At 35.7% G+C, this 23226-nt stretch overlaps 1 protein-coding gene across 4 annotated transcripts in view; it reads left to right on the top strand.

Annotated features, from left to right (window-relative positions):
- Positions 1-23226, top strand: part of Nbea (neurobeachin) — a 715145-nt gene that overhangs the window by 193448 nt on the left and 498471 nt on the right. For all 4 annotated transcript variants that reach the window (XM_029562257.1, XM_029562254.1, XM_029562256.1 and 1 more), the window contains 5 exons: positions 1005-1084; positions 1906-1968; positions 2063-2160; positions 3818-3910; positions 22494-22602. In XM_029562257.1, the coding sequence (XP_029418117.1) occupies positions 1005-1084; positions 1906-1968; positions 2063-2160; positions 3818-3910; positions 22494-22602 (443 nt within the window). The remainder of the gene's footprint in view (positions 1-1004; positions 1085-1905; positions 1969-2062; positions 2161-3817; positions 3911-22493; positions 22603-23226) is intronic.

The following is a 23226-nucleotide window of genomic DNA, read 5'->3' as shown; positions in this document are numbered from 1 at the left end:
AGATTTAATATCGAAAATATTTTGGGGGTTTTAATATTTAAAAGTATTTTTTCTTGTACATTAAACTGTATGCATTCTTTTATATTCTCATTTTTATTGTTAGATATTTCACAGTTAATTCCCTTATACTTAGACATGATAGAACTCATAAATGTATTTTAACTTTTCATGTTCAATTTCATTTACTGACTTCACATTTGTTGGGTGCCCCACTATGTACTGCATGTGTTCATGGAAGAAAAAGGTTGCAAAGAAATCATTGTGAGAAGGTAGAGTCGGATACTTTCCTGTGCTATCCTATCTGATATGTGAGATAAAAATGCTTTTAATCCTAGCAATCAGGAGGCAGAGGCAGGCAGATGTCTGTGAGATTGAGGCCCACCTGGTCTACATAGAGAGTTTCAGGCCATCTGGGGCTACAGGGAGAGCAGCCTCAAAAAACAAAACAAAAACAAAAAAAGACCCCCCCCCCAAAAAAAAGAAAGAAAGAAAAGAAATTCATGCTGTAAACTCTTGGTGATTCATACATTTATCAATGGATAAGAATGTATGACAATTTTAAAGAAGCTCTATCTCTCAAATGTAACTTTCAAAAAAAATTATTTGGTATTGCCCAAAGCCTAAAAATTAAATTTAGATACATTGATATTTTTAAAATTATAAATCACTGATAGTAGCAGATAATATGATTCTTTTTAAATAAATAAGATTTCCAGAGGCATGGAGAGGTGGCCCAGCTGTTAAGGTCACTTGTTGGTCTTGCAGAGGATCTGTGTTGGGTCCCAGCACCTACTTGATGGCTAACAACCTTCTATAAGTCCAGTTCCAGGGGATGCAGTGCCCTCTTCTGACGTCCATGGGCATTGCATGACATGAGTACACATATCTATGCAGGCAAAACACTCATACAGATAAAATAAAAATAAATAAATTTTAAAAGAGAATTCCACAGTATTTAAACATAATTGCATTAAGCTTTCTTTTTTTTATGTGTCTTATTCTAGATGGTCCTCGGCCATCACAGAAAGAAATAATTTCCCTTCGGGCTTTTATGCTACTTTTTCTTAAGCAACTTATATTAAAGGTAAATTAATTTTATTTATTTCACAATTGCAGTGTATTAGGTAAGAAGAAACTATTGGCAAAGTTTCAAATTCATTGTTACTAAATTATTTTAACATGTCTTTTATTGTTGCTTTAAAAGCTATGATATTAACATTTTTGAACGTAACTTTTGCTCAAATATTCTTTGAGATCCTCCCTGTTGAGAGATGTGGATGTGGTGAAAGCGGTAGCATTCTGAAAATAGACCATAATGTACTAATTTAATATTATCAATCATATTAAAACTTTTAAAAGCTACATTTTCTAAATATTTACTTAACTTGAAATAAAAAGAGTATTTAAATTATGAACTGTTTGTTAATTTCCTGTAATTTTTATTTTATGAGTACTTCATATATGAGTATTGTATCTGTATTATTTCTACCCCTCTCAGTCCCTCTCCAACCCCTCCCATGTCCTCCTGCTACTTGTGATTAGGTAACTTCTCAGGGAGCTAGTCCCTGGAGGAAAATGATTCTCCTTTGGTCACCAATCCCTCCTGCAGCTCCTCTTCTTGAGGTGGGACCCCATGAAATTTCCCCCACCCCTCTAGGCATGTCAGCTGGTTTTGTCATTATGCAGATCCCCTAGACTTGCACACTGTGGAGATTTCATTGGTACAGCTTCCCTGCCATGTCTAGAATGCATCAACTAGAGCAGGTGCCTTGTCCTCTGGCTCTTACATCCTTTCAAACATTACTTTTAAGTTCTTTTTTACTTTTACATTAGTCATTTTGATGTTTTTCTTTAGTGTCCTAATTTCAGATTTTAATTAACTTTAAAATATTTTTTTAAAATTAGGATCGAGGGGTGAAAGAAGATGAACTTCAGAGTATATTAAATTATTTACTTACAATGCATGAGGTAGGACATACTTTGTATTTTCATTTTAATTATTTTATTCCAAGTTTTAGGATAAATTTTAACTAAGTAAATGCTGGTAATTTTTATTATGCAGGATGAAAATATTCATGATGTATTACAGTTATTAGTGGCTTTAATGTCAGAACACCCAGCCTCGATGATACCAGCATTTGATCAAAGAAATGGAATAAGGTATGCTTATAATAGTAGTTTTCATTGTGCACCCTAAAATACATCTCACACATAGGAAAGGAGTAAGGGGGGGACAGCTGCCATCACTCTGCTCGTCCTGAAGTAATTGTTGAAGTATATAGAGAACAGTCTCAGCACCTAACTGTATTGCTGCAGCAAAAAATTTTGCAAATAGTGGGAAGAGCAGATTTGTTTTGCAAGAACAATAAAGAATATGGTATATGTCAGAAGAAAAGCACTGTATTGAGAGATTCAGAAAGGCTGTATCATGGTAATAGGTTAGGTGTTTTACTGTTGGTGATAAAAATTAACAAATTTTGAACGGGGAAGTGATAAATTAGATTGCCCTTTTTTTGTTTGTTTGTTTGTTTTTGTTTTCTTGAGATAGGGTCTCACTATGTGACCCCTACTGACCTATAAGTAGCTAATGTCCACCTGCCTCTGCCTCCTGAGTGCTGGGATTAAAGGCCTGCAGCACTACACCAGGCCTTACTGCCTTTTATTTAAAAACTTAAAAAAAATTACAACTAGAATAGTGAAATACGAGTCAGAGAAGGAAGAGAAATTGTTTCATTCATAATGTTAGAGATGATGGCCCAAGGAAGGATCAGCACAGTGAGAATTAAAGAATTTGAAGATATTTTAGAAACAGAGATGTAAACAAACATAATTTGAAAAGTAACTTTAGTTGTAATTGTAAATTATTTATAGATAGGTGAATCACAGTTTGATTAGTATTCTCATGAACTTAAATATATAATTTAGCCCCCAAGCCCCCCTGCGTGCACGCGCGTGTGTGCATGCACACACACACACACACACACACACACACACACACACAGAGACACACACTTCCTGTAGTTTCAATTAGTAGAATGAGCAGGAATAAAAAGAATAAACTTTAAATATGATAATTTTACTTTATTTTATTTGTGGTGCTGGGCATTAAGCTCAGTTTTCTACTTGGGAGTGAGCTCAGTAGGGAGCTTCACCTCCAGACCCAGTACTGGGCTTATTGTAAAAGGACATAGGAAGCCCTGGTGATAATGCACCACTGAAATGAGCAGCCAAAATGCAGTATCCATATATCTGAATGACTCAAACAAAAGTAGAGCATTTCTGACTGAATATAGTGAGTTTGAAGAACTAAATTAGAATTATTAATATCTTTATATATAAGAAAATATTCATCAATGGTTTTATATGTAATTTATTATCCTACCATATCATCTATGTATAGTGGCCTTATACATCATCCCATTCCAATATTAATAATAATCTAAATTTTTTCAAAAGGAAAAATGACAAGGCAGGTGTCTACCCAGAGCCCACATGGCCCTCACTGATAAATTAAAGCCAACAAGTTCAGGAGTTGGGGCAATCCTAAAAGAAGCAGGGCTGTGGTCTAAGAGTTTATTGTAAAATTGAAACTTTTTGTTCAGTGTAATGGGAAACATTTCTTAGGAACAATAAATTGCATTGCCATTTTAGGTAACTATGTGGAGGTCAAGTTTTAAAAATGTGAATCTGTGGTATTTTCAATAAATATATAAATACCTAGAAGTATTACCTATTTCATACATTTGTAGTTGATATGTAAAGTATTTATTGTTCTCTTTTAATATTAGTAAGTCCTTAAAAAGAAATTTTTTTTTAGGGTGATCTACAAATTATTGGCTTCTAAAAGTGAAAGCATCTGGGTTCAAGCTCTGAAGGTTCTTGGGTACTTTTTGAAGCATTTAGGTCACAAGTAAGTCGATGTTTTTCATAATGAATTACAGAAATAGCTACTGAAAATTGGCTTTAGGAGTTTTGTATCTTGTTTTAAACATATGAAATTTGACTGGAATAGACTACAGTGGGAAATGTGATAAAAAGTTGTAAAATTGTGTATATGAATTAATATTCTATTAATATATTATGGAGAAAGATCATAACTTAAGAAATATAGTTTATTTTTGCTTTCTTATTTCTTCTCTTAAATTTATTCAGTGTTCACAGTACTATTTTTTTGTGTGCTACTATACAATGAAGTTTCATTAGTTAAATCTAGTAATATGCACTCAATTTCACCTGCCACACAGTATGCCTTGAAATATGGATGGGAGAAAAATCCCTTACTAGGACTGTACTCAATTGTATTTCAAATTTTGTCTTGCTTTCATTATTTATAAATTTCACCCTTCCTAATGTAACATATTTTCTTTCTAGATCTGTCATTTTCTACCTGAACTTTTTTTTGTTGTTTTATATTTTTTTATTTAAAATATTTTATTAGCATTGCTTTCCTTAAGAAGTAACATGTTGGGGGCTAGAGAGATGGGTTAGCAGTAAAGAACACTTGGCTGTTCTTCCAGAGGAGCCGGGTTCAATTCCTAGCACCCACATGGTGGCTAACAACTGTCTGTAGCTTAAGTTCCCTGTGCTCCGACACTCTCTTCTAGCCTCTACAGGTATTGCATGCACATGATGCACTTACATGCATATACAGGCAGAGCACTCATACACTTAAAATAAAACAAAAATAAAATATTTTTTATAAAGAAGTAGGGTGATTACATTGAAAGGTTTTGTATAGGTTGGAGAATTTGGAAAGGGAGTGAATGACAAACTCACATAGAAACAGTAACAATTTCACATTATTGTTGAAGCTTGGTAGTACAGTTTTGTCAGTAAACAATACTCAAAAGTTAGAGTATACATAGAATTTTGAATTTATATTCTAAGATATAGTTTCATATTTTTAGTTTGAGAACTTTATCAGTTTTCATAGCTTTGCCTAAAAACTCATGAGAAAATATGATTAGAAAAACACGCAAAGGTTATCAATGGTTATGTCATAAAGAAAAATGATCTTGCCACATAATTTGAGAAGCATCAAAACCTAATTTCAGTAAGGAACATATACACTAAAGTAATACAAGACAACAATACAAGATTGGGACACCAACACATTATACTGATGGAACTTCCAAATTGAACACCATATGTTAGCCAAGTGTGATGGGGAGCAGGCATTCTCATATACTGTTGACAAGAGTGTAAATTAGTACTGCCTTATATGAGATACAACTCATAACTCTAATTAGTGTCAATTAAAACTACTGACAAATCTAAGAATTCATCGTTGTTTACATGTAAAACGATGGTTATTCAGAATTAGTCATTGTATTGCTTCATTATGATAATAAAAGGAAAAAATTTAAGTTTCTATGGATAGTAGAAAAATTAGGGTTTATTTATAAAAATAAGTAATACTATATAGTTATTAAAACAAAACCAATGAAGTAACTGATTTGATATCACAACTATATTGTTAAATGACTAGATTATGCTAATGGTAAGGTACGTAGTGAGTGCTGTTATTGTATAAGAAGGAGAATATCAAGTAATAGCGCTAAAGCATGAAAATATAGCTAAATACATGAGAGTCGGGAAATCAGTAACATAGATGCTGAAGGGAAAATTGATGGAAACAAAGGTGGATTGCGAATCCTTTTACTATTTTAACAGTACATATTACCCATTGAGGCATTTCTTCAATAATGACATTATTAAATTTTGAGTGTTAAAAATAACGAAGCCTTTCACTAATAATATGGTTGTCAATGTCTGATTAGTTAAAATAGTTTTGTATTGGAGCAGTCATGGCACAGAAGGATTGAGACCAGCCATGAATGTTTCACATCACTACTAAGCCACACAGAGAATTAAATTCAAATGATTCCTGTCAAAGTGATTATAAAAATTACTCAAAAGTAACATGGAAAAGAAAACATATATAGGTTGATGGTTAATGACTGGATAATTAATTGGTTAATAAAATACACTTAGGTTCCTAGCTTAACCATAAACTTTTTGTGTGGTGTTAAACATTCTTGAGCCTCAGTTTTAACTTTTAGAAAAGGTAAAGATGTTCTTCACTTATAAAGTTTTAAGGGTAAATGAAATATTTATATAAAGTGGTTAATTATAATGCATAGCCGCATCGTAATTTCAACAGTAGCAAACACTAGGCACAGTTTACTTCTTCAGTATGATACTGATACTGGCATCAAACATAAATATGAAGCAGCAGCATTCGTAACAACAGTAAAGCAGGTGATTTCACTATAATTTAGTCATTATTAGTCAAGGTTTGAAATAGAAATGAAACAATTATTAGAAGAAATGTGTGTCATTTTTAAATGATTTGATTATATCTAAGAATCATGTTTAAACTGTTGAAAAATGAGATCTCATCATATTCTGCATCTTGTTTGTGAAGGGAGGAATTGTTTGACAGTAAAATTGACTTGATGTGTAGCTGGAACTAAAGTGAAGTCTGGACGTATTGGCCCCTCTAACGCCTAGCTTATAATTTCTGTCAAATTTTGAATACAGGTTGAGAGAAAGCACATGTTTTGCCAGTTGAACTAGAAATAGATTTGATATTTTATTAAAGTATTTCCAAGTAATACATGCATCTACTCCCTACTAAACATTACATAAAAATTTCCTTTCCTTGAGTTACGGGAAGAACTTATTGGCTTGCTCTCAATAACAATGAAGCAGAGTGTTTTTCACTGTTGGTCAAGGTTAACATTAGTAGTCATATGTCATATTGATATTATGTGCTGCTTGTTAGGTTGTGGTATAAAAGGCATTTCATATCCATTGCACTATTCCCTCCCTGAATAACCCCAATCTTTTCATGAGGAGGCATCTCCAAATTGGGGGATGTGTCTCAAAATATCTGACCTATGCTTTTCAAAACTGTCAAGGGCATACAAACAAGGAATAGGAAACAACTTCTATAGAGAAAGCACAAGGAAACACTATAGCTGAATGAATCATAGACTCCTGGGTTAGAGTCTAAACAGAAAAAAGCACATTGGTGGAAATCTGGTGAAATCCAAATCAAGCCTATAGTTTAGTAGCAGCATCCACATCAGTGTTGATTCCTTATTTTGATAAATGCATCTTGGATAGGGAAGATGTTAGCATTGGGTGAAGCCGGCTGAATGATAATGAGAATTTCTGTACTGAATTGACTTGCTGTCTTTGGTTATTACTTATAGGCCTGTTGTATATCAAGAAAAAGATGTTTATTTTAGTGATTTCTGTTTTGGCCTAATGAAATCAGTTGTTTTCTAACAGAGTCAGTGGTCAACCCAAAGTATGACATGGTATGGATTCTGAGAATTTAGTTGGAAAAGTTTTCTTCTCTCTATTTTAAGTTTAAGCTATTTGGTCATCATCATACAAATGCTGACTATATGAAGACTTGGGTTTAAAGGAGTCCTTTGAATACAGACTCAAATAAGAGATGTGAGGGTATGTTTTTCTTGCTTTAGGTAAGCAGCTAAGGACCTGTGTGGGCCCTCAGGTAAAGGTAGAAAGCAGCAGTAGAAAGCTCATCTTGTAGTGCTGTGTTCTAAAGACCCTTGCCTACCATCTCCTTTCCTCTTGCTGCCCTTCCCCATACCTCAGAGGAATGTTACCTTTGGCTTTATTTTGGCTACCACAATGCTGGGAGGTATCTAGAATGATAGGCCAAATCTCTCTGTCCTTAAATTTGTGGATAGGGAGGTATAGGGAGGATGGAATGCTAGGGCTTTGATTTAGTAGCTCATGAACAAGACTCAAAGTTTACCAGACTTAAAAACTCAATGAGCCTAGAGAGTAAAATGCTTTACAACACTGGCATGCATCTCATCATTTAAAATACACAGTCATGATATCTGACTTCAATGAGGTCAGTAATCAAAAATGACAACTTGCTGGGCATGGTGGCACATGCCTTTAATCCCAGCACTGGGGAGTTAGAGGCAGGCAGATCTCAGTAATATCAAGGCCAATCTGTTCTACATTGTGAATTCCAGGCCAGCGGGGGATATAAGGAGACCCTGCCTCTAAAAGACCAAAAGAAAAAAAAAAGAAAGAAAAGACAACTCACTTAAGGGGGCCTGTCACCAGAGACAGAAGAGAAGAGGAAATCTATCAGACTAAGTGCTCAACAGAATGGACCTGGTGTGGAACACTTTTTTTTTTTTTTTTTTTTTTTTTTTTTTAAAAAGAGAAAAAAAAAAAAAAAAACACAATTCCCTTAGGGGGGCCTGCCACCAGAGCCAGAAGAGAGGAGGAATCCAATAAACTTAAGTCCTCAACAGAATGATCCTGTGGGGAAACCTTTTTTTTTTTTTTTTTAAAAAGAGAAAAAAAAAAAAAAAAACACAATTCCCTTAGGGGGGCCTGCCACCAGAGCCAGAAGAGAGGAGGAATCCAATAAACTTAAGTCCTCAACAGAATGATCCTGTGGGGAAACCTTTTTTTTTTTTTTTTTAAAAAGAGAAAAAAAAAAAAAAAAACACAATTCCCTTAGGGGGGCCTGCCACCAGAGCCAGAAGAGAGGAGGAATCCAATAAACTTAAGTCCTCAACAGAATGATCCTGTGGGGAAACCTTTTTTTTTTTTTTTTTGTTACAAAGAGTCAAGTATACAAAGAAGGTATTATTCTCTCCCTTTAGTTTGTGATCACACTCCCCCCCCCATCCAGTTCACCCCAACTGGAAAGATGTCAAAACAAGGGCCAAGGGACGGGAGAAATGGCTCAGCAGGTAAGAGCACTGACTGCTCTTGCAGAGGCCCCAGATTCAGTTCTGAGCTCCCACATGGCAGCTAATAACTGTCCATAGCTCTAGTTCCAAGGGAATCTGATGCCCTCTTTTGACCTCCATGGGCATTGCATGACTTGGGCACACTTACATAAATGCAGGCTATACATCTATACACATAAAATAAAAATAATAAAATATATTTTAAAAGAACTACATGTGTGCATATACACACACATACACTCATATACATTTTTAAAAAGGACTAAAATGATAGTGTTTTAGGAAAGATAAAGCCTGAGTAAATAAGAGGCTTAGTATGTGACTGATTAATAATTAGAGTTTTTGGAGGTCAAATTTACATGAAAAACTAGATATCCTTAAAAATTTTGTACCTCTAAAAAGTATGTCCAAAATCCTTTGAAATGCATAGCTGAAGCCTGGCCTGGTGGCAAACACTTTATATCCCAGCACTTGGGAGGCAGAGTCAGGTGGATCTTTGTGAGTTTGAAGCCAGCGTAGTCTTCGTAGTGAGTTCCACAGCTGTATAGTGAGACCCTGTCCAAAAAACAGTAAACAAAAAAAGTAGAACTGAGCCTCCAAAAAGGAAATTCTTATATGCCAAAATGTGGAAAAAAGTGAAATCAAGTATAATAGAGGAAACAACACCTAAGAAACAAGGTAATTTTAAAAAATTATTTAATAACCACATGATTAGAAGAAAAATTTCATTACAGCATTAACATATTCAATAACAATTTCCAGAGCAAAGATGCATCTGTTTCAATATTGGCTATAAATTTTTAGGTTCATATTTGAATTACTGTAGTTACACAATACTGAACTCAGTATACAAACCCTAAAAGACATAGAATTTAGTGATGTTTTAACCTTGAAAAAAGATCTCCATTTCATTTTAAAATATATTGTTTCATGCAGAAAAACTCATTTTTAATGCTACTAACACTTAGATGTTTGCGCATGTGTCTCTCCTCCCTAGGTATCTGATTATTATTAGTCACAGTCGGGTACTTTCTCAGATCCACCTGAGCATGGATATAAAATCATCGGGTAGATTTCAATGGTAATGTTTCACCTCTACTAATTAACATGAAGCAAATTTTTATGCTTCTTCCTCAAATATAACTCATTTCTTGTCTTTTTGAAGTAGCGTCTCCCTGTAGCCCCAGCTGCCCACACATCCAAAAGATCAATAAATAAAAATTATAACTCATTTCCAATTTCCAGAACAAAGATACATCTCTTTCAAAAATGGCTATTAAATTTTTAGGTTCACAGTTGAATTAATACAGTTACACAATACTGAACTCTGTATAAGACATAAAATTGAATGAGTTTTTAACCTTCAAAGAAGATCTCCATTTCATTTTAAAATATACTGTTTCATACAGAAAAACTCATTTTTAATGCTACTAACAGATGTTTGCACACACGTCTCCAATGTCTATGTATCTGATTTTTACTAGTCACCATCAGTTACTTTCTGAGATCCACCTGAGCATGGATATAAAATCATTGGATAGATTTCAATGGTAATGTGTTTCATCTCTACTAATTAGCGTGGAGCAAATTTTTATGCTTCTTCCTCAAATACAACTTTTTTTTTAATTTGTTGATTTTTTTTGTGTATTTCATACAGAACATCCCAAACAATCTTATTCATCTATATACCCACATCCCAGATGGCACCCTCCCATAGTCTCCCTGCCCACCGGAGCCCATATACTCTGTCAGTCCTGTTACTGTCCACTATGTTGTCGGTGCCCCAGTCATTCTCCACTGCTTGTCCATCCACTGAATCTAGTCAGCCTATCTACAGTTCCTTGTTTTAGCAAGATCAGCTCTTCCTCATCTAGCAGCAATCAATTGCCAATATTCTTTTAGATAAGATTGGGGTCTGCTGTTCATTTTCCCAGTTCTATGCTAGGTTACTGCCTGGGAGTCTCTTGGGCCTCCCTGGCCAACAACTCAAAGCAATGTATTTCTATTCTGGCATTGCTTCTTGTTATGTAGCTTTTAGCTATACATATGGACTCTTAAAGAATTATATAGACCCCATTAATTTTTGGTTATACTTTCCTTTTGGGTGTTTAAGACCATATAGTTGGCCCAGATAAACCAATTCATTTTCACTCTTAAGGTCATTTGAGGATCTGTTCCTCAGGGTCACATGGGCTTGGGAGGAGCCCCTGGCTCCTTTCTTTTACCAGTTCTGTCTATGTGAAGATAAGTCAAAGGTCCTGCTCGACTGTGACTGGCTTCACTTGGAAGCATGGAGGAAATGTTTCCTCTCTGTTGACAATCCTTTTTGTAGACTGGACACTGGTTCAAGTCTATTTGGTGGGGTCTCCATGGCCTCCTTGATCAAGAGAACAGGTAACTCACCACAGTTACAGGACATTTTGAGAGATGCTCACAGCCTCGTGGAGCTTAGTCAACCTAGGAGAGCAAGGAGCAAAAACTGTCCTTTAAATGGGGAAACCACGGTGGAAGGGTTAGGTAATGCGGGAGATAAATAATGCCTAGCTAGTTTTAAAAAGCCAGAGGGAATCATATTAATCAAACAACCTACTGACAAATTATACATACAACTAGCTCAAGGAATATAATACATGTCTTGGCAAGGTTTATCTGAGAATATTTGGTCTTTGCCTGAGCTTTATCTACATAACACATGGTAATTAAAAGTACTAGATTGGTGGAACTAAAATTCTTGGATGTCTAATAGCCATACTATGAGGCCTATACTAATTTGGTTAGAGAAGGTAATATTTAAGAAAGCATTTGATTGTTAAGATTGCAGTTTAACCCTTAAAAAGGCAGAAATTAGAAGCACCAATACTGTGCTGTAGTCTAAAGAATGATCAATAGCTGTACTTTCAGGTGGGTTTTTTAAATTAGTTTATTTTTATTTTATGTGTATGATTGTATTTCCTGCTTGTATATAAGTGCATCTGTGTCATACAGTATGTCATACAATGCCCTTGAGGTCAGAAGATGGTGCCAAACCTTTGCAACTGGAGTTGGGATGATTTTTAGCCACCATGTGGATACTTGGAACTGAGTCCAGGTCCTCTGAAAGATCAGCCAGTGCTCTTAACTGCAGAGCTATTCCTCCAGCCTCTCACTTTTGGTTTTGAATGAATGAGTTTAAGTATTTAGCAAGCAAAAGTAAAAGCTCAAATAGCAAGTAGCAGAAGAGAGAAAAGTAGCAGGCAGACAGCAGAACGTCAGCATATCAGGCATTTACAGCATTTAGCAGACAACTAGAGTATCCTGGTTAAGAGAGCAAACAAAGGTAACATCGTGAAAATGCACAAAAATTCAATAAAAATATTGAAAAAAGGTAACAACATGAAATCTCAGAGGCTTACAAATATCCAACAGAAATTGAGTTGGGAAGTTGAGGCAGTCAGCCAGATTTGTATATTGAGCTATCTCCTGGATGAGCTTCCCCCTTTCTGTTCCTGCTTCAGGGATTTGTATACCATGGATAAACAGTAATAACCTCTGCTAGAAATTATTTCTCTTTCTAGCTGTTCTTAAAACACAGTGTTTTACTCTTGAGCTGCTTTGTTGTTCTCATTTCTTGCCATTTTCAAGCCAGGGTGTGCCCTGCCTGACCCAGAACAGGGGATTTGGGAGGACACTGGACATCAATATGCTTGAGTCCTAGATAAGGAAGGGCCTCCTTACTTCCATAGCCCATGTTTAACAGGTTTAAACAGCACATGACCATGTACCTGTATGATTTATATTACAGTAGATTAAATAAGATTAGATAGACATTAACAGAAATTGGTAAACTGAAACATCAGTAATAGACACTGACAAACTTAACCTTGGTAGCAAATGTACCCTTTTGGTGGCAAATGTTGGTGATGGGAGAGGCTCTGTATAGTGTCAGAGATGGGAGTACATGAGACTCTCTATACTCCCTACTTAATTGTGTATGAATTGAAGCTGCTCTAAAAAGTAAAGTTTAAAAGAGGAAAGCAGTAAGGAAATGAGCAACCAAGAAATACATCAGCCTATATTTGGGGAATGCTGTCAGTGATGGAGAATGGATATGAATTGGGTGAAAAATCTGTGTCTTCATGCCATCTAGCTTATTTACTAGGTAAGGCTATTATTTTAAATGATAAAAGATAAGCAATATTTAAATAAAATGAAACAAATTTTAGGGCAAAATCCCATCAATGAGGATGGAGAGGAAGCCAGGTAAGGAGAAAGGTATAACAATTCACAAAGAAAAAAGATTACAGATGCATACAAGAATAACAGTATAAGTGAGCAATAGAAAGTAAGAAAAAAAAAACCCTAAGTTTGAAAGAGATATCAGTATTTTATAGAATTGTTGGCACCTTTTTAATGTAAAAATTCTAATAAAAAATATAAATTTGGAACAAAGTTTCACAGCCTGAGTAGCGTATTTACTTTAAGCACATACTAAACTGATGTTCTTGACATGGGGACATAGCCTCAATAATTTTAAGTAAGTTGCCCTACATATGATTTGTCAGGCTGACAGAATAAGTGAATGTATCAACTATAAAAAATTAAACAGAAAGGGCTGGAGAGATGGCTCAGGGATTGAGGACAAGATGTTCCTTCAGAAGACCTGGGTTTGAATCCCAGCACCCACATAATGATAACAGTCATCCTTAACTCCAGTTCCTGGGAATCTGATGGCCTCTTCTGTCTTCCTTGGGCATTGCACGACACAGATGCACTTGCATACATGCAGGTAATACACTCATAAGCATAAAATAAAGAATAAAAAATATCAAACGGGGCTGGAGAGGCGGCTCAACGGTTAAGAACACTGAATGTTCTTGTAGAAAACCCAGGTTCGAATCCCAGCACAAACATGGCAGCTAACAACTGTCCGTAACTCCAGTTCCAGGGGATCCGATAGCCTCTTTTGTCCTCTGCTGGCATTGTACAACACAGGTGCACTTACCTACATGCAGGCAATACACACATATACATAAAATAAAAATGCACATCTTCTGAATAATTCATAAGTTGTTATACTATTTAAAAAATATAATCAGAAGATTGAAAATTCTTTATACTTAAAAGATTTAAGTGATACTAAAGGAAATAAATAGCCATAAATATGTGCATTAAAAGAAAACTACTTTGACTCTTTATTTTCCTAGATTCTACATTTTATGATTAGACCATTAATTATCAACCTCAAGACAAAAGGAAAGGACTGATAAGGGTCAGAAGCTGGTGAAACAGAAAAGAATGGTGTTAAGCTGAGTGATACCAGACCCAAAACCTGTCCTATATACCTGTGGAATACTTTACAGTGACTAGAAAGATGCAGATAGAATGGACTGCTATCTTACATAATGAGACTAATAATACCTAAATATGAAAATGGGCCTGGATTATTAATGTAAGAAAACTGATCAGTCTTCTCTACAAATGAGTCCATTAATTACATTAAGAAGAGTGTATGTCATAATCAAGGTAATTATATTATAGAAGGATTGTGTCATGTGTGGTATGATTTACTTCAGAAAAAAGAAGAGCCATATAACTAATATTCAAGAATTTTTGATGAAATTCAGAATCTGTTCATTACCAGACTTTAAAATCCATATGTAGGAAACGAATAATTTCTTTAACCTGATAACATGTCTTCTCAAACCTATATATAGTCCTATTTAGAAGAGGACATGAGAAGCATTTCCTTCCAATAACTAACACTTAGTGAAAGTGTGCTTTCCTATCATCTCAGCAACCATATTGTTGAGATTTCATGGATGCAGCTTCCCTGTCATGTTTGGAAGAAAAAGTCTTTCCAGAGACATCCTGGTTCTCTTGTTCTTAGAATCTTTCCACCCCTTCTTCTGCCATGTTCCCCCATCTTTTGGAAATAGCCAAGGGCAATGACAATAACCCATATTGTTGGGAGGAGTTGGGGAGAAGGAACTCTAGAGAGGGAGATAGTAGCACACAGGTACTATCAAGTGGGAAATGTGAAATATGGGGTTTAACTAGGGAGGGAGAATAATAGAGAGAGGGAAGAATGAGAGCTAAATAGTACCAAGAATGTTGGTACTATTTAAAAACTATAGGGAAACATTTTATAAGCATCTCTCTCTCTTTCTCTCTCTCTCTCTCTCTCTCTCTCACACACACACAAACACACACACACACACACACACACACACACACACGCACACTTATTTCAAATGAAGTTATATCACATAGGGTGATAAGCCCTCCCGTGCCCTCAAGAACTATAGACTAACAAAGCCAGGGGCAGACATGGGTAACCTTCCTTCAACTTGTTGGAAAGGGTAGTCAAATAGACACCTATAAAGTTGTTTGAAAGTTATATAAATAGAAAACAGTTGCATTTTACAACATGTGTATTATGACAATAGAGGAGTAAAAGATTTGAAAAGTAGGTTTTAAAACTCTTCAGTACTCACATATAATAGTCAAATCTAAGGATTTGGTGATAGGAGCCAAGAGACTCCCAAAATTACACAGGCTATTGCCATAGCCCTTAATTGCTTCAAAGAACTTGAAGGTAAGACCCTATTGCAGAAGAGAGAGCATTCTTTGGACACAGGATTTGGAGCAATAGAGCTGGAGCTGACCTGGAAGCTACTTCCCCTGAAGTCTATATCTCTCATAGCTTTGGAGAGCACTATGAAAGTGCCAGGGGAAAACATCAGTCAGTGGTCCAGCACCAGCTTCAAGACAAAACTGTATAAATGACTGGCACAGCATACAACATTGGTGCAGTAGTGGCACTTTTATCTTGGGAGTAATCAACAGCTACCTAATTGGACTCATTACATGGGAGGAAGCTCTTCAATGGGAGGAAACTCATGTGTGGTACTGTAAACATAGCCAAATGCACATGGCTAGAGAGGTCAGAGATTTTAGAGAAAACCCCAAGACTGTCACATCCCTGTAATGTAATTTCTTACTATGTACAAAATATGTATCCTTATATTTCCAGTCAAATATCCCAGTCACCACTCATCAAAGAAGCTTCTTTTTCACTAGGTGGAGACTATTACAGAGTATTACAACTGGTCACACACAACATTATGTGTGAATTTCACAGGTCTAAGTGAAACATGTACAGTGCAACCTCTATAGCTAAGGCTCCTGGAACATAGAACAAGGGGTAAAGAGAATTGAATATATCAGTTCTCATTAATGAATCTCCCTTATGCAACAGAGGGCCAGGAACACAAAAGGTCATAAATGACCAAAATCTAGAGATTAAGAGTCTGCAGAATGCTGATCCTTGGACAGGATTCCTCTATGAAACTTCACCGACTTAGGACTCAGTACAGAAGAGGGGGAGGAAAGATTGTAAGAGCCAGGGAGGAGGTCATGAAGATATAGAAATAGAGTCTTACTAGCTCCTGGGACCCTGCTCATATGACCCTATAGAAATGGTGTCAGCATGCACAAGACTCATGCAAACTCAAGCAGACAAAAATCCAGCATAGAACTGGGGAAATGGACAGCTGACCCCAATCTTAGCTAAAGAAATATTGGCAGCTGGCTACAGGGTGAGGAAGAGCTGATCTTCCTAAAACAAGGGACTCTAGATACGCTGACTAAACCTCAAGAGATGAACTTGCACTGAGGTACAGACACTAACTTGACACCATAGACCGTAACATAAATTACAGTGTGGGCAGTTATGGGAGGGTGCCAGTAGGGAAAAGGGTATAAAGATATTTAAGATTGATTGAGATGTTCTGTATGAAATACACAAAAATTCAGTTAAAATTTTTAAAAAATTACAAATCTTAAAAAAAAAAATACCTTCCCAACTTAATACATGAACCTACAAAAAAATTCCAGAATTTTAAATATATAATTGCAAATTTCTATTTTTTTTAAAGTGATCCTTTACTTTTCAAAAAGCTATATTTTTGTTAACATGAACTTAACTAGATTAAATATGTATGTTAAACAAAAAAGAATATTATAATTAATTGTTGATTTTAATTATTTGTTTAGTAAGCCTGCTATCTTCCACCATTCCATTCAGACACTTACCTGGTTGAGTGTCTAGCATACAGTAGACACTGAATAGATACAAACATATATTATTACATGTAAAAATCTGACTGTTCATAGAGGAGATCATATCTACAGCAAATGAATTTTAGCAGAATGGTCAGAAATTTGAGGAAGGGATTTATTCTACTTACTAAACTCTATACAATAAACTACATCTTTGATAAACTAGTACCTTAGATATTGTTTTAAAATGAACTGTAGAAAAGACAGAAGAGAAAATGTAGTGGATATTTACTAACGTAAGCCTGGAACAGAGGGGAAGGCTAATGCATGACTAGCTACAGTGTAAAAAGACAGAATTCCACAGTTAGAAGCTTCTGAATGGGACTGCAGAGATGGCGCAACACTTGGCTGGTCTTGCAGAGAACTCAAGTTCAGCTCCCAGCACCCACAGGGGTGGCCCACAACCACCTCTAACTCTAGCTCCAGGGAATCTGACATTTTCTTCTTGCCTCTGAAGGCAGGTGCGCATGCGCACGCGCACACACACATATAATAAATGAATGAATAAATAAATACATCTTTCTTTAAAAAAACTCACACTTCCAAGTGGAGGAAAATATAGAAGTAATGGGGCATGTTGTGTGTGTCAAGACACTTAAATATTAGTTCTCCTGATGCACTGAAATACTAGTACTATTTGCATAAAAGTGTCATGATTTTTTTTTGAACAATGAGAATATAGCTTTAACTGCTGAATTTAAAGCACAATTTAATGTTTGAAAAAAAGATAAGATTCTTGTACTCTGTGACTAAGTAAGTCTCTTACCACATGCGTGAATACCCAAGTTTTATCCCCTGAACTCTTGTTATTCCAAGTGCTGGAGAGTTGGAGAGAGGAGGATGCCTAGGGCTTCTTGGCCAATCAGCCCAGCCTAATCTGTGATCTCTGAGCCAGTGAGAGACCCCATCTCAAAACCAAAACAAAAGAAAAAAAGTAGGTAGTGCTTCTTGAGAAGTGACTCCCAAGTTTGCCCTGTGGCCTCCACAAGCATACACACCATGCATGCATGCACACAGTACATAACCATACACCTGAACCCACAAATACATATGTATACACTGAAATAAAGTTACTAACATCTTACAAATTAAGAAACATTGTCAGGCATTTCTTAGTAGATAGAATAAAATGAAAAGGGAATTTGTAAGTTGTATAAAATTATGCATTTTTGCAAACAGCATGCCCCCATTCACTATTGAAGAATAAAGATGAAACTTGACTCGTCTTACATTATTTAAAGGATAACAATATAAAAAAGTACAGATTGACAAGGGTCGAGCCTAATATTGAGAGCCCATAAAATGAAGAGGACATTTTAAATGTAATTTATTGAGAAACAGTTTGATTAAAACTTCTTAAGCCTCATTACAATAAAATAGAGGAATGTTAGACTGGAAAAGAAGTTTTATGATGACAGGATATATTATAATACTTAAAATTTTTATGACAGGATAGAAGATGTCCTCTTCCAGTTCTTGATAATGACATCTTTTCATTCCAGGTATTCTCATTGCTAGTTTTTGGAGTGTTACATAGATTTGTACAATGTTTCTTCACAAAATAAATGATAGAAAGGTGGATTTTAGTCATTCCTAAAACCAGGTGAAAGAACAGGAGCACAAGAACACTGTACTAACAGTCATAGTCTGAAATTTCACTGGAGTTTTCCTTCTGTTTTTGGGATATATAGCTGGTTTCTATATAGCTTCCTCGTAAATATTATATGGGGCATGTAGTACTGACTTCCTGCAGCTTATCTACTCCTAAACTCAGAGTGAATGCTAGAAGAAAATCTGGTAGTTTTCTGACAGATTGAAGGAGATTAAAAGGCATAGTTGTTCTCCACTAGTTGAATAAGTAGTGCTTTTTTAAACATAATATATAGAATAATGGGCAAAGGAAATCCCTGTAGATACAATTTAAAAGTTTCTTAAATAATATTAAAACCATAAAATATAATAAATTCAGCCATCAGGCCCTTCAATGGAAAGACTCAGTTATGTAAAGGCAGACCTGGCATAAGTCCATTGTAAATATAATTTCTAGTAAAGGTCTCAGTTTTTATGTAAATTTTCTATAAACTTTTCTAAACCTAATTCACTGAAGAAATGAGTAAAGATTCAGAATCTTTTTAAATGAAGTTTTTATTATGTTAATATTATGAAAAAGCTGATGAAACGTTAAACAAAGTAATAATTTTAGAATTTGTTATTTTTATTATGTGTATGAGTGTATTGCCTGCATGCATGTAAGTGCACCCATGTCATGCAGTGCCCACAGAAGTCAGAAGGCATCAGATCCCCTGGAACTGGAGTTATGCATGGTTGTTAGCTGACATGTGGGTGCTGGAAATTGACCCCACATCCTCTGCAAGAGCAGCCAGTGCTCTTAACTGCTGAGCCATCTCTCTAGACCTAAAGAAGAATTTTTCAAAGATGTAGAATAGAAACCTCAGAAACATACTAGTATATGTTTGTTTAGATAATAAAAGTGTCATTAGAATGTTAATATTTATTTATTTATTTGTTTGTTTGTTTGTTTATTATTTATTTATTTTGTATTTTTGAGACAGGGTCTTTCTGTAGCCCTAGCTGTCCTGGAACTCACTATATAGACCAGGCTGGCCTTGAACTCACAGAGATCTACCTGCCTTTGCCTCCTGAGTGCTGGGATCAAAGGTGTGTGCCACCACACCTGGCCTAGAATGTTAATTTTTAAATGCCTGTGAGAATTGTTTACTTTCTGGATTGGAGAAAGAAAAATAAGACATTGTATTTCAAACCATATCATCTACCTGCCTGAAAAAACTACACTTTAGAGAGAATAAGCTTTTTAAATTGTTGAGTATTTGCCTAGCAAGTCCCTGTGTTTCAATCCTTATTGCAAAAAAGAAAAAGGGCAAAAAACTAATGAGATAAACCCATTAGGTGGTAAAATATAAAACCCTCTTCCAAAAAATTGTAATCGCACAAGGGAGTACACATTGCATATAGAAGTCACTCAAAATATAATATAGTGAAGATCTTGAAGTGACTTCGTATATATCCTCTCCTCGTTCCTGTCTCTGAAGAGTCAACAGGATTTGTAGATATTTTCCTTATAATTCCAGTATTGGAGTGACAAAAATTTCTGAGGTGTCTGTATATTCTCTTCTGATTTTGGGTGGGTTGAAATTGTTTTTATTCCATGCTTGGAGAATGAAGAACTGAGGCTCACACTGGGTGACGTCAATGAAAACTCCAAGTTTTTCCATGTTTTGGGGATCAAGCCAAAGCCTAGAAGAATTTCCCTTGGTAATACAATACAGGTTTGTAAGCACACTGAATAATAGTGTTGCAGTGCTGGAACTCTGGTGTGTTCATATTGACTGTCCCCAGGAAAGCCTGTAGGCTCCAGAAAAGGGGGGGGGGGGCAGGATAGGAAATGCCCAGCCTGGAAATGAATCTCAGAGGATGAAAATACAAACAAAAAACTAAACAGGAATGTGGATAAAGAGAGAAGACAAATTGGTACCCAGATTCTGTTACAATAGGTCATCACTTCAAACATAATACACAAGCAAAAAACAAGGTGAAAAATGGGCAAGGTAATCATGCACAGGGACAGCACGAAGAAAGAGAAAGTGAGTGAGAGGCCAAGAATGTACTGCAGAGGCAGACACTAGGGAAAAGCAGGTCCTTTTCCATAGTGTTTGAATTATAGAATTCATAAGAACACAAATTCAGTAAGCTCTCAAAGACAAGATAAAGACCAAAATGAGATAGTACTGGAATTCCAGATAGCCTAATTTAGATTCAGTTTCCCCGACTCTGTGTACCAGAGGCATAGCAAAGAGGCATTGCTCAGGCATTCTGTTGTAATTAAGAATAAATGAAAGCTCCAGGGCTCCTTTGGGTGCTTGAATTGGAAAAGGTGTTTCCTTTCCATCAGTTCCATAGTACCTGTAAATCCCCTATTATGTTTTGTTTTGTTTTTAATGGCCAGTTGATCTTTTCTAATAAATAAGTGTTTTACAAGTACATCAACAGGACAGAGGACCTGGCTTCCTATGTAGTTTTGCTGTTTCCATCCCTGAACTGAGGACTGAGTGAAGACACCAGCTGTCCAGGGTCTTTGTTGTAGAAAACCAAGCTTGGAAGCTGGTGTTGGGTTAAGGGATTTCCAAGTGAGAATACCCAAATAAATGCTTTTTCATTTGATTTCTATGTAATTAAGAGATGACAGCTGCTGTAGCAGATAGACAATGAATATTTATTCTATCATCAAGCAAGTAGTATCCTGTTTATTTAAATTTTAAATGAATTTTTTTTTCCAGAGGATGGTACTGTGGTAGGTGGTGTAAGAGAGCCAGGCTTCTTGTGGTTCCTTTGTTTTCATCGTATGGCTCCTGTGTTATTGGCTTAGGAAATGGTGTGGAAGATATGTACATTTTCTGTGAGCTAGACCTAAAAATCATCTTGTCTGTTCATATGGACTCTAACACAGTTATATCAGCACTTCTATGCCTGTAAGAGTCTTTTAGAAAGAAAATAAACTATGGTTCTTGGAACAAAACAAGAATGTAGTGATTATGTAGTGAGTGCATGTTAGAGTTGACAATTCCAAATGGAGCAGGGGAAATAAAAGATGAAATACTGAAATAACCAGTCAAGAAAACCCAGATTAGACTTGCATGAAAGTGCATGAAGGAGAAGCATGAGGACTGTTCCCGGAGGCCTTCACTAGAGCCTGCTATTTGTGTATGGATATGGGAGGAGTATTAGTTACCTTTCTTGTTGTTCTGATAAATACCTTGGCAAAGAATTTAAGGAAGAAAGGCTTTATTCTGGCTTAAGTTTGAGGGGCTCATTCCATCATGGTGGGAAAGGCATGGCTGCTAATGAGAAGGCATGGAGCAGGATCCTGAGGAGGCCAGGTGGTTTCATTGCTTCTCCACCCAAGAATAGAGAATAATAAGAAGTGGCCTGCCCCAGGATCTACTTCCTCCAGTGATTCTTCATCTCCTAAAGGTTACACCTTGCTACACAGTGTCGTCAGCTGGGGACCAAGTGTTCAAACATATAAGCCTATAGGTCACATTTCATATTCAAACCAAAACAAGGGCACATTAGAATCAACTAAAGTAAGTAGAAAGTGTTGTTTTAGCTCACTGGTAGACTACAGATAGAAGGAATAATAAGATGGAGAATTATTTGGCTCTGTGACTGCCATTAAGTGCAAGCATTCACTTTTAACCATGTTTTAGAATTTTTTATGTTAAGGTTTGTTATAGATTACATTACAGATTTTCAATTATATGTTCTTTGTGTTAGGGTTAAAAAATCTTAAAAGCCCCTACATTATTTATAAATCTGGAAATGATAACTGTCAAGCATTATAGGTGATTATGTAGTCTAAATGTATTTCACATTTTAATTGTTTGGAAAACTTCCTTGAGAACTGTTGAAAGAAAGTTGTAGGATATTAGCCAATGGCTGTGTTTTAAGTTGATGTTGCTTTTTATAGATGGAAGTTGGTGAAAAGAATTACTTGAATGATTCTCTATCAGCTTATAAGTGTGTTCTCCCATACTAAACTCATGTGGTAACAGATTCCACTGCACTTCATGATGTTTTTTTCTTCCTCCTCTCTAGAAGAAAAGTTGAAATTATGCACACCCATAGTCTCTTCACTCTTCTGGGAGAAAGGCTGATGTTGCATACAAACACTGTGACCGTCACCACATACAACACACTTTATGAGGTAAATTTAAAATGTGTGATGGGAATTCTTAATGTGGAGAGTGGAACTTCCTTGGTGTATGATGGACATCACTGCTGAAGCCAGAATCATGGCAAATAAGAATGAGCACATAGCTTCTATTTTCACTGTTAGAAAGCATTCATATGTAATTATGAATTATGAACTGAGAACTTTTCTCTGAGTATAGATTTGCTGGTTCCCATGTGCTGTATGTATTAATTTTACTTCCACTTCCTCTACTCTCTCCTTCCTTTCTAATAGTCAACAAGTACCAGCCTTACAATACAGTTGCCATTTGTAAAAGTGATATCCTGGAGTATGTTCAAACCTCATTTCAATGTAGAAACCCTCTTACCACTTTTAACTCATTAACCTACAGCTCTGAGTTTATTTTCTATAAAATTCATACACTACCTTGTAAAATAGCTACGTTTAAATGCCAGTAAAATATCAAGACTGCTTCTTTGTGTTAATCTTATTTCTGCTTTCTTGGACCTGTTTTCATTGATTTTGTCTTTTGATGAATTATAACATATTTCCCAAGTGAAGGATAGATTTTTGTCTTTTTAAATGTTGAAAATAACCAAAAGAAATATATATATATATATATATATATATGATGAA

The sequence above is a fragment of the Nannospalax galili genome, unplaced genomic scaffold (assembly GCF_000622305.1).
Source record: "Nannospalax galili isolate Female #2095 unplaced genomic scaffold, S.galili_v1.0 scaffold1354, whole genome shotgun sequence".
In the NCBI taxonomy this organism is placed as follows: Eukaryota; Metazoa; Chordata; class Mammalia; order Rodentia; family Spalacidae; genus Nannospalax; species Nannospalax galili.
Note: the sequence above shows the minus strand (reverse complement) of the source record. Positions and strands in the feature narration are given on the sequence as shown.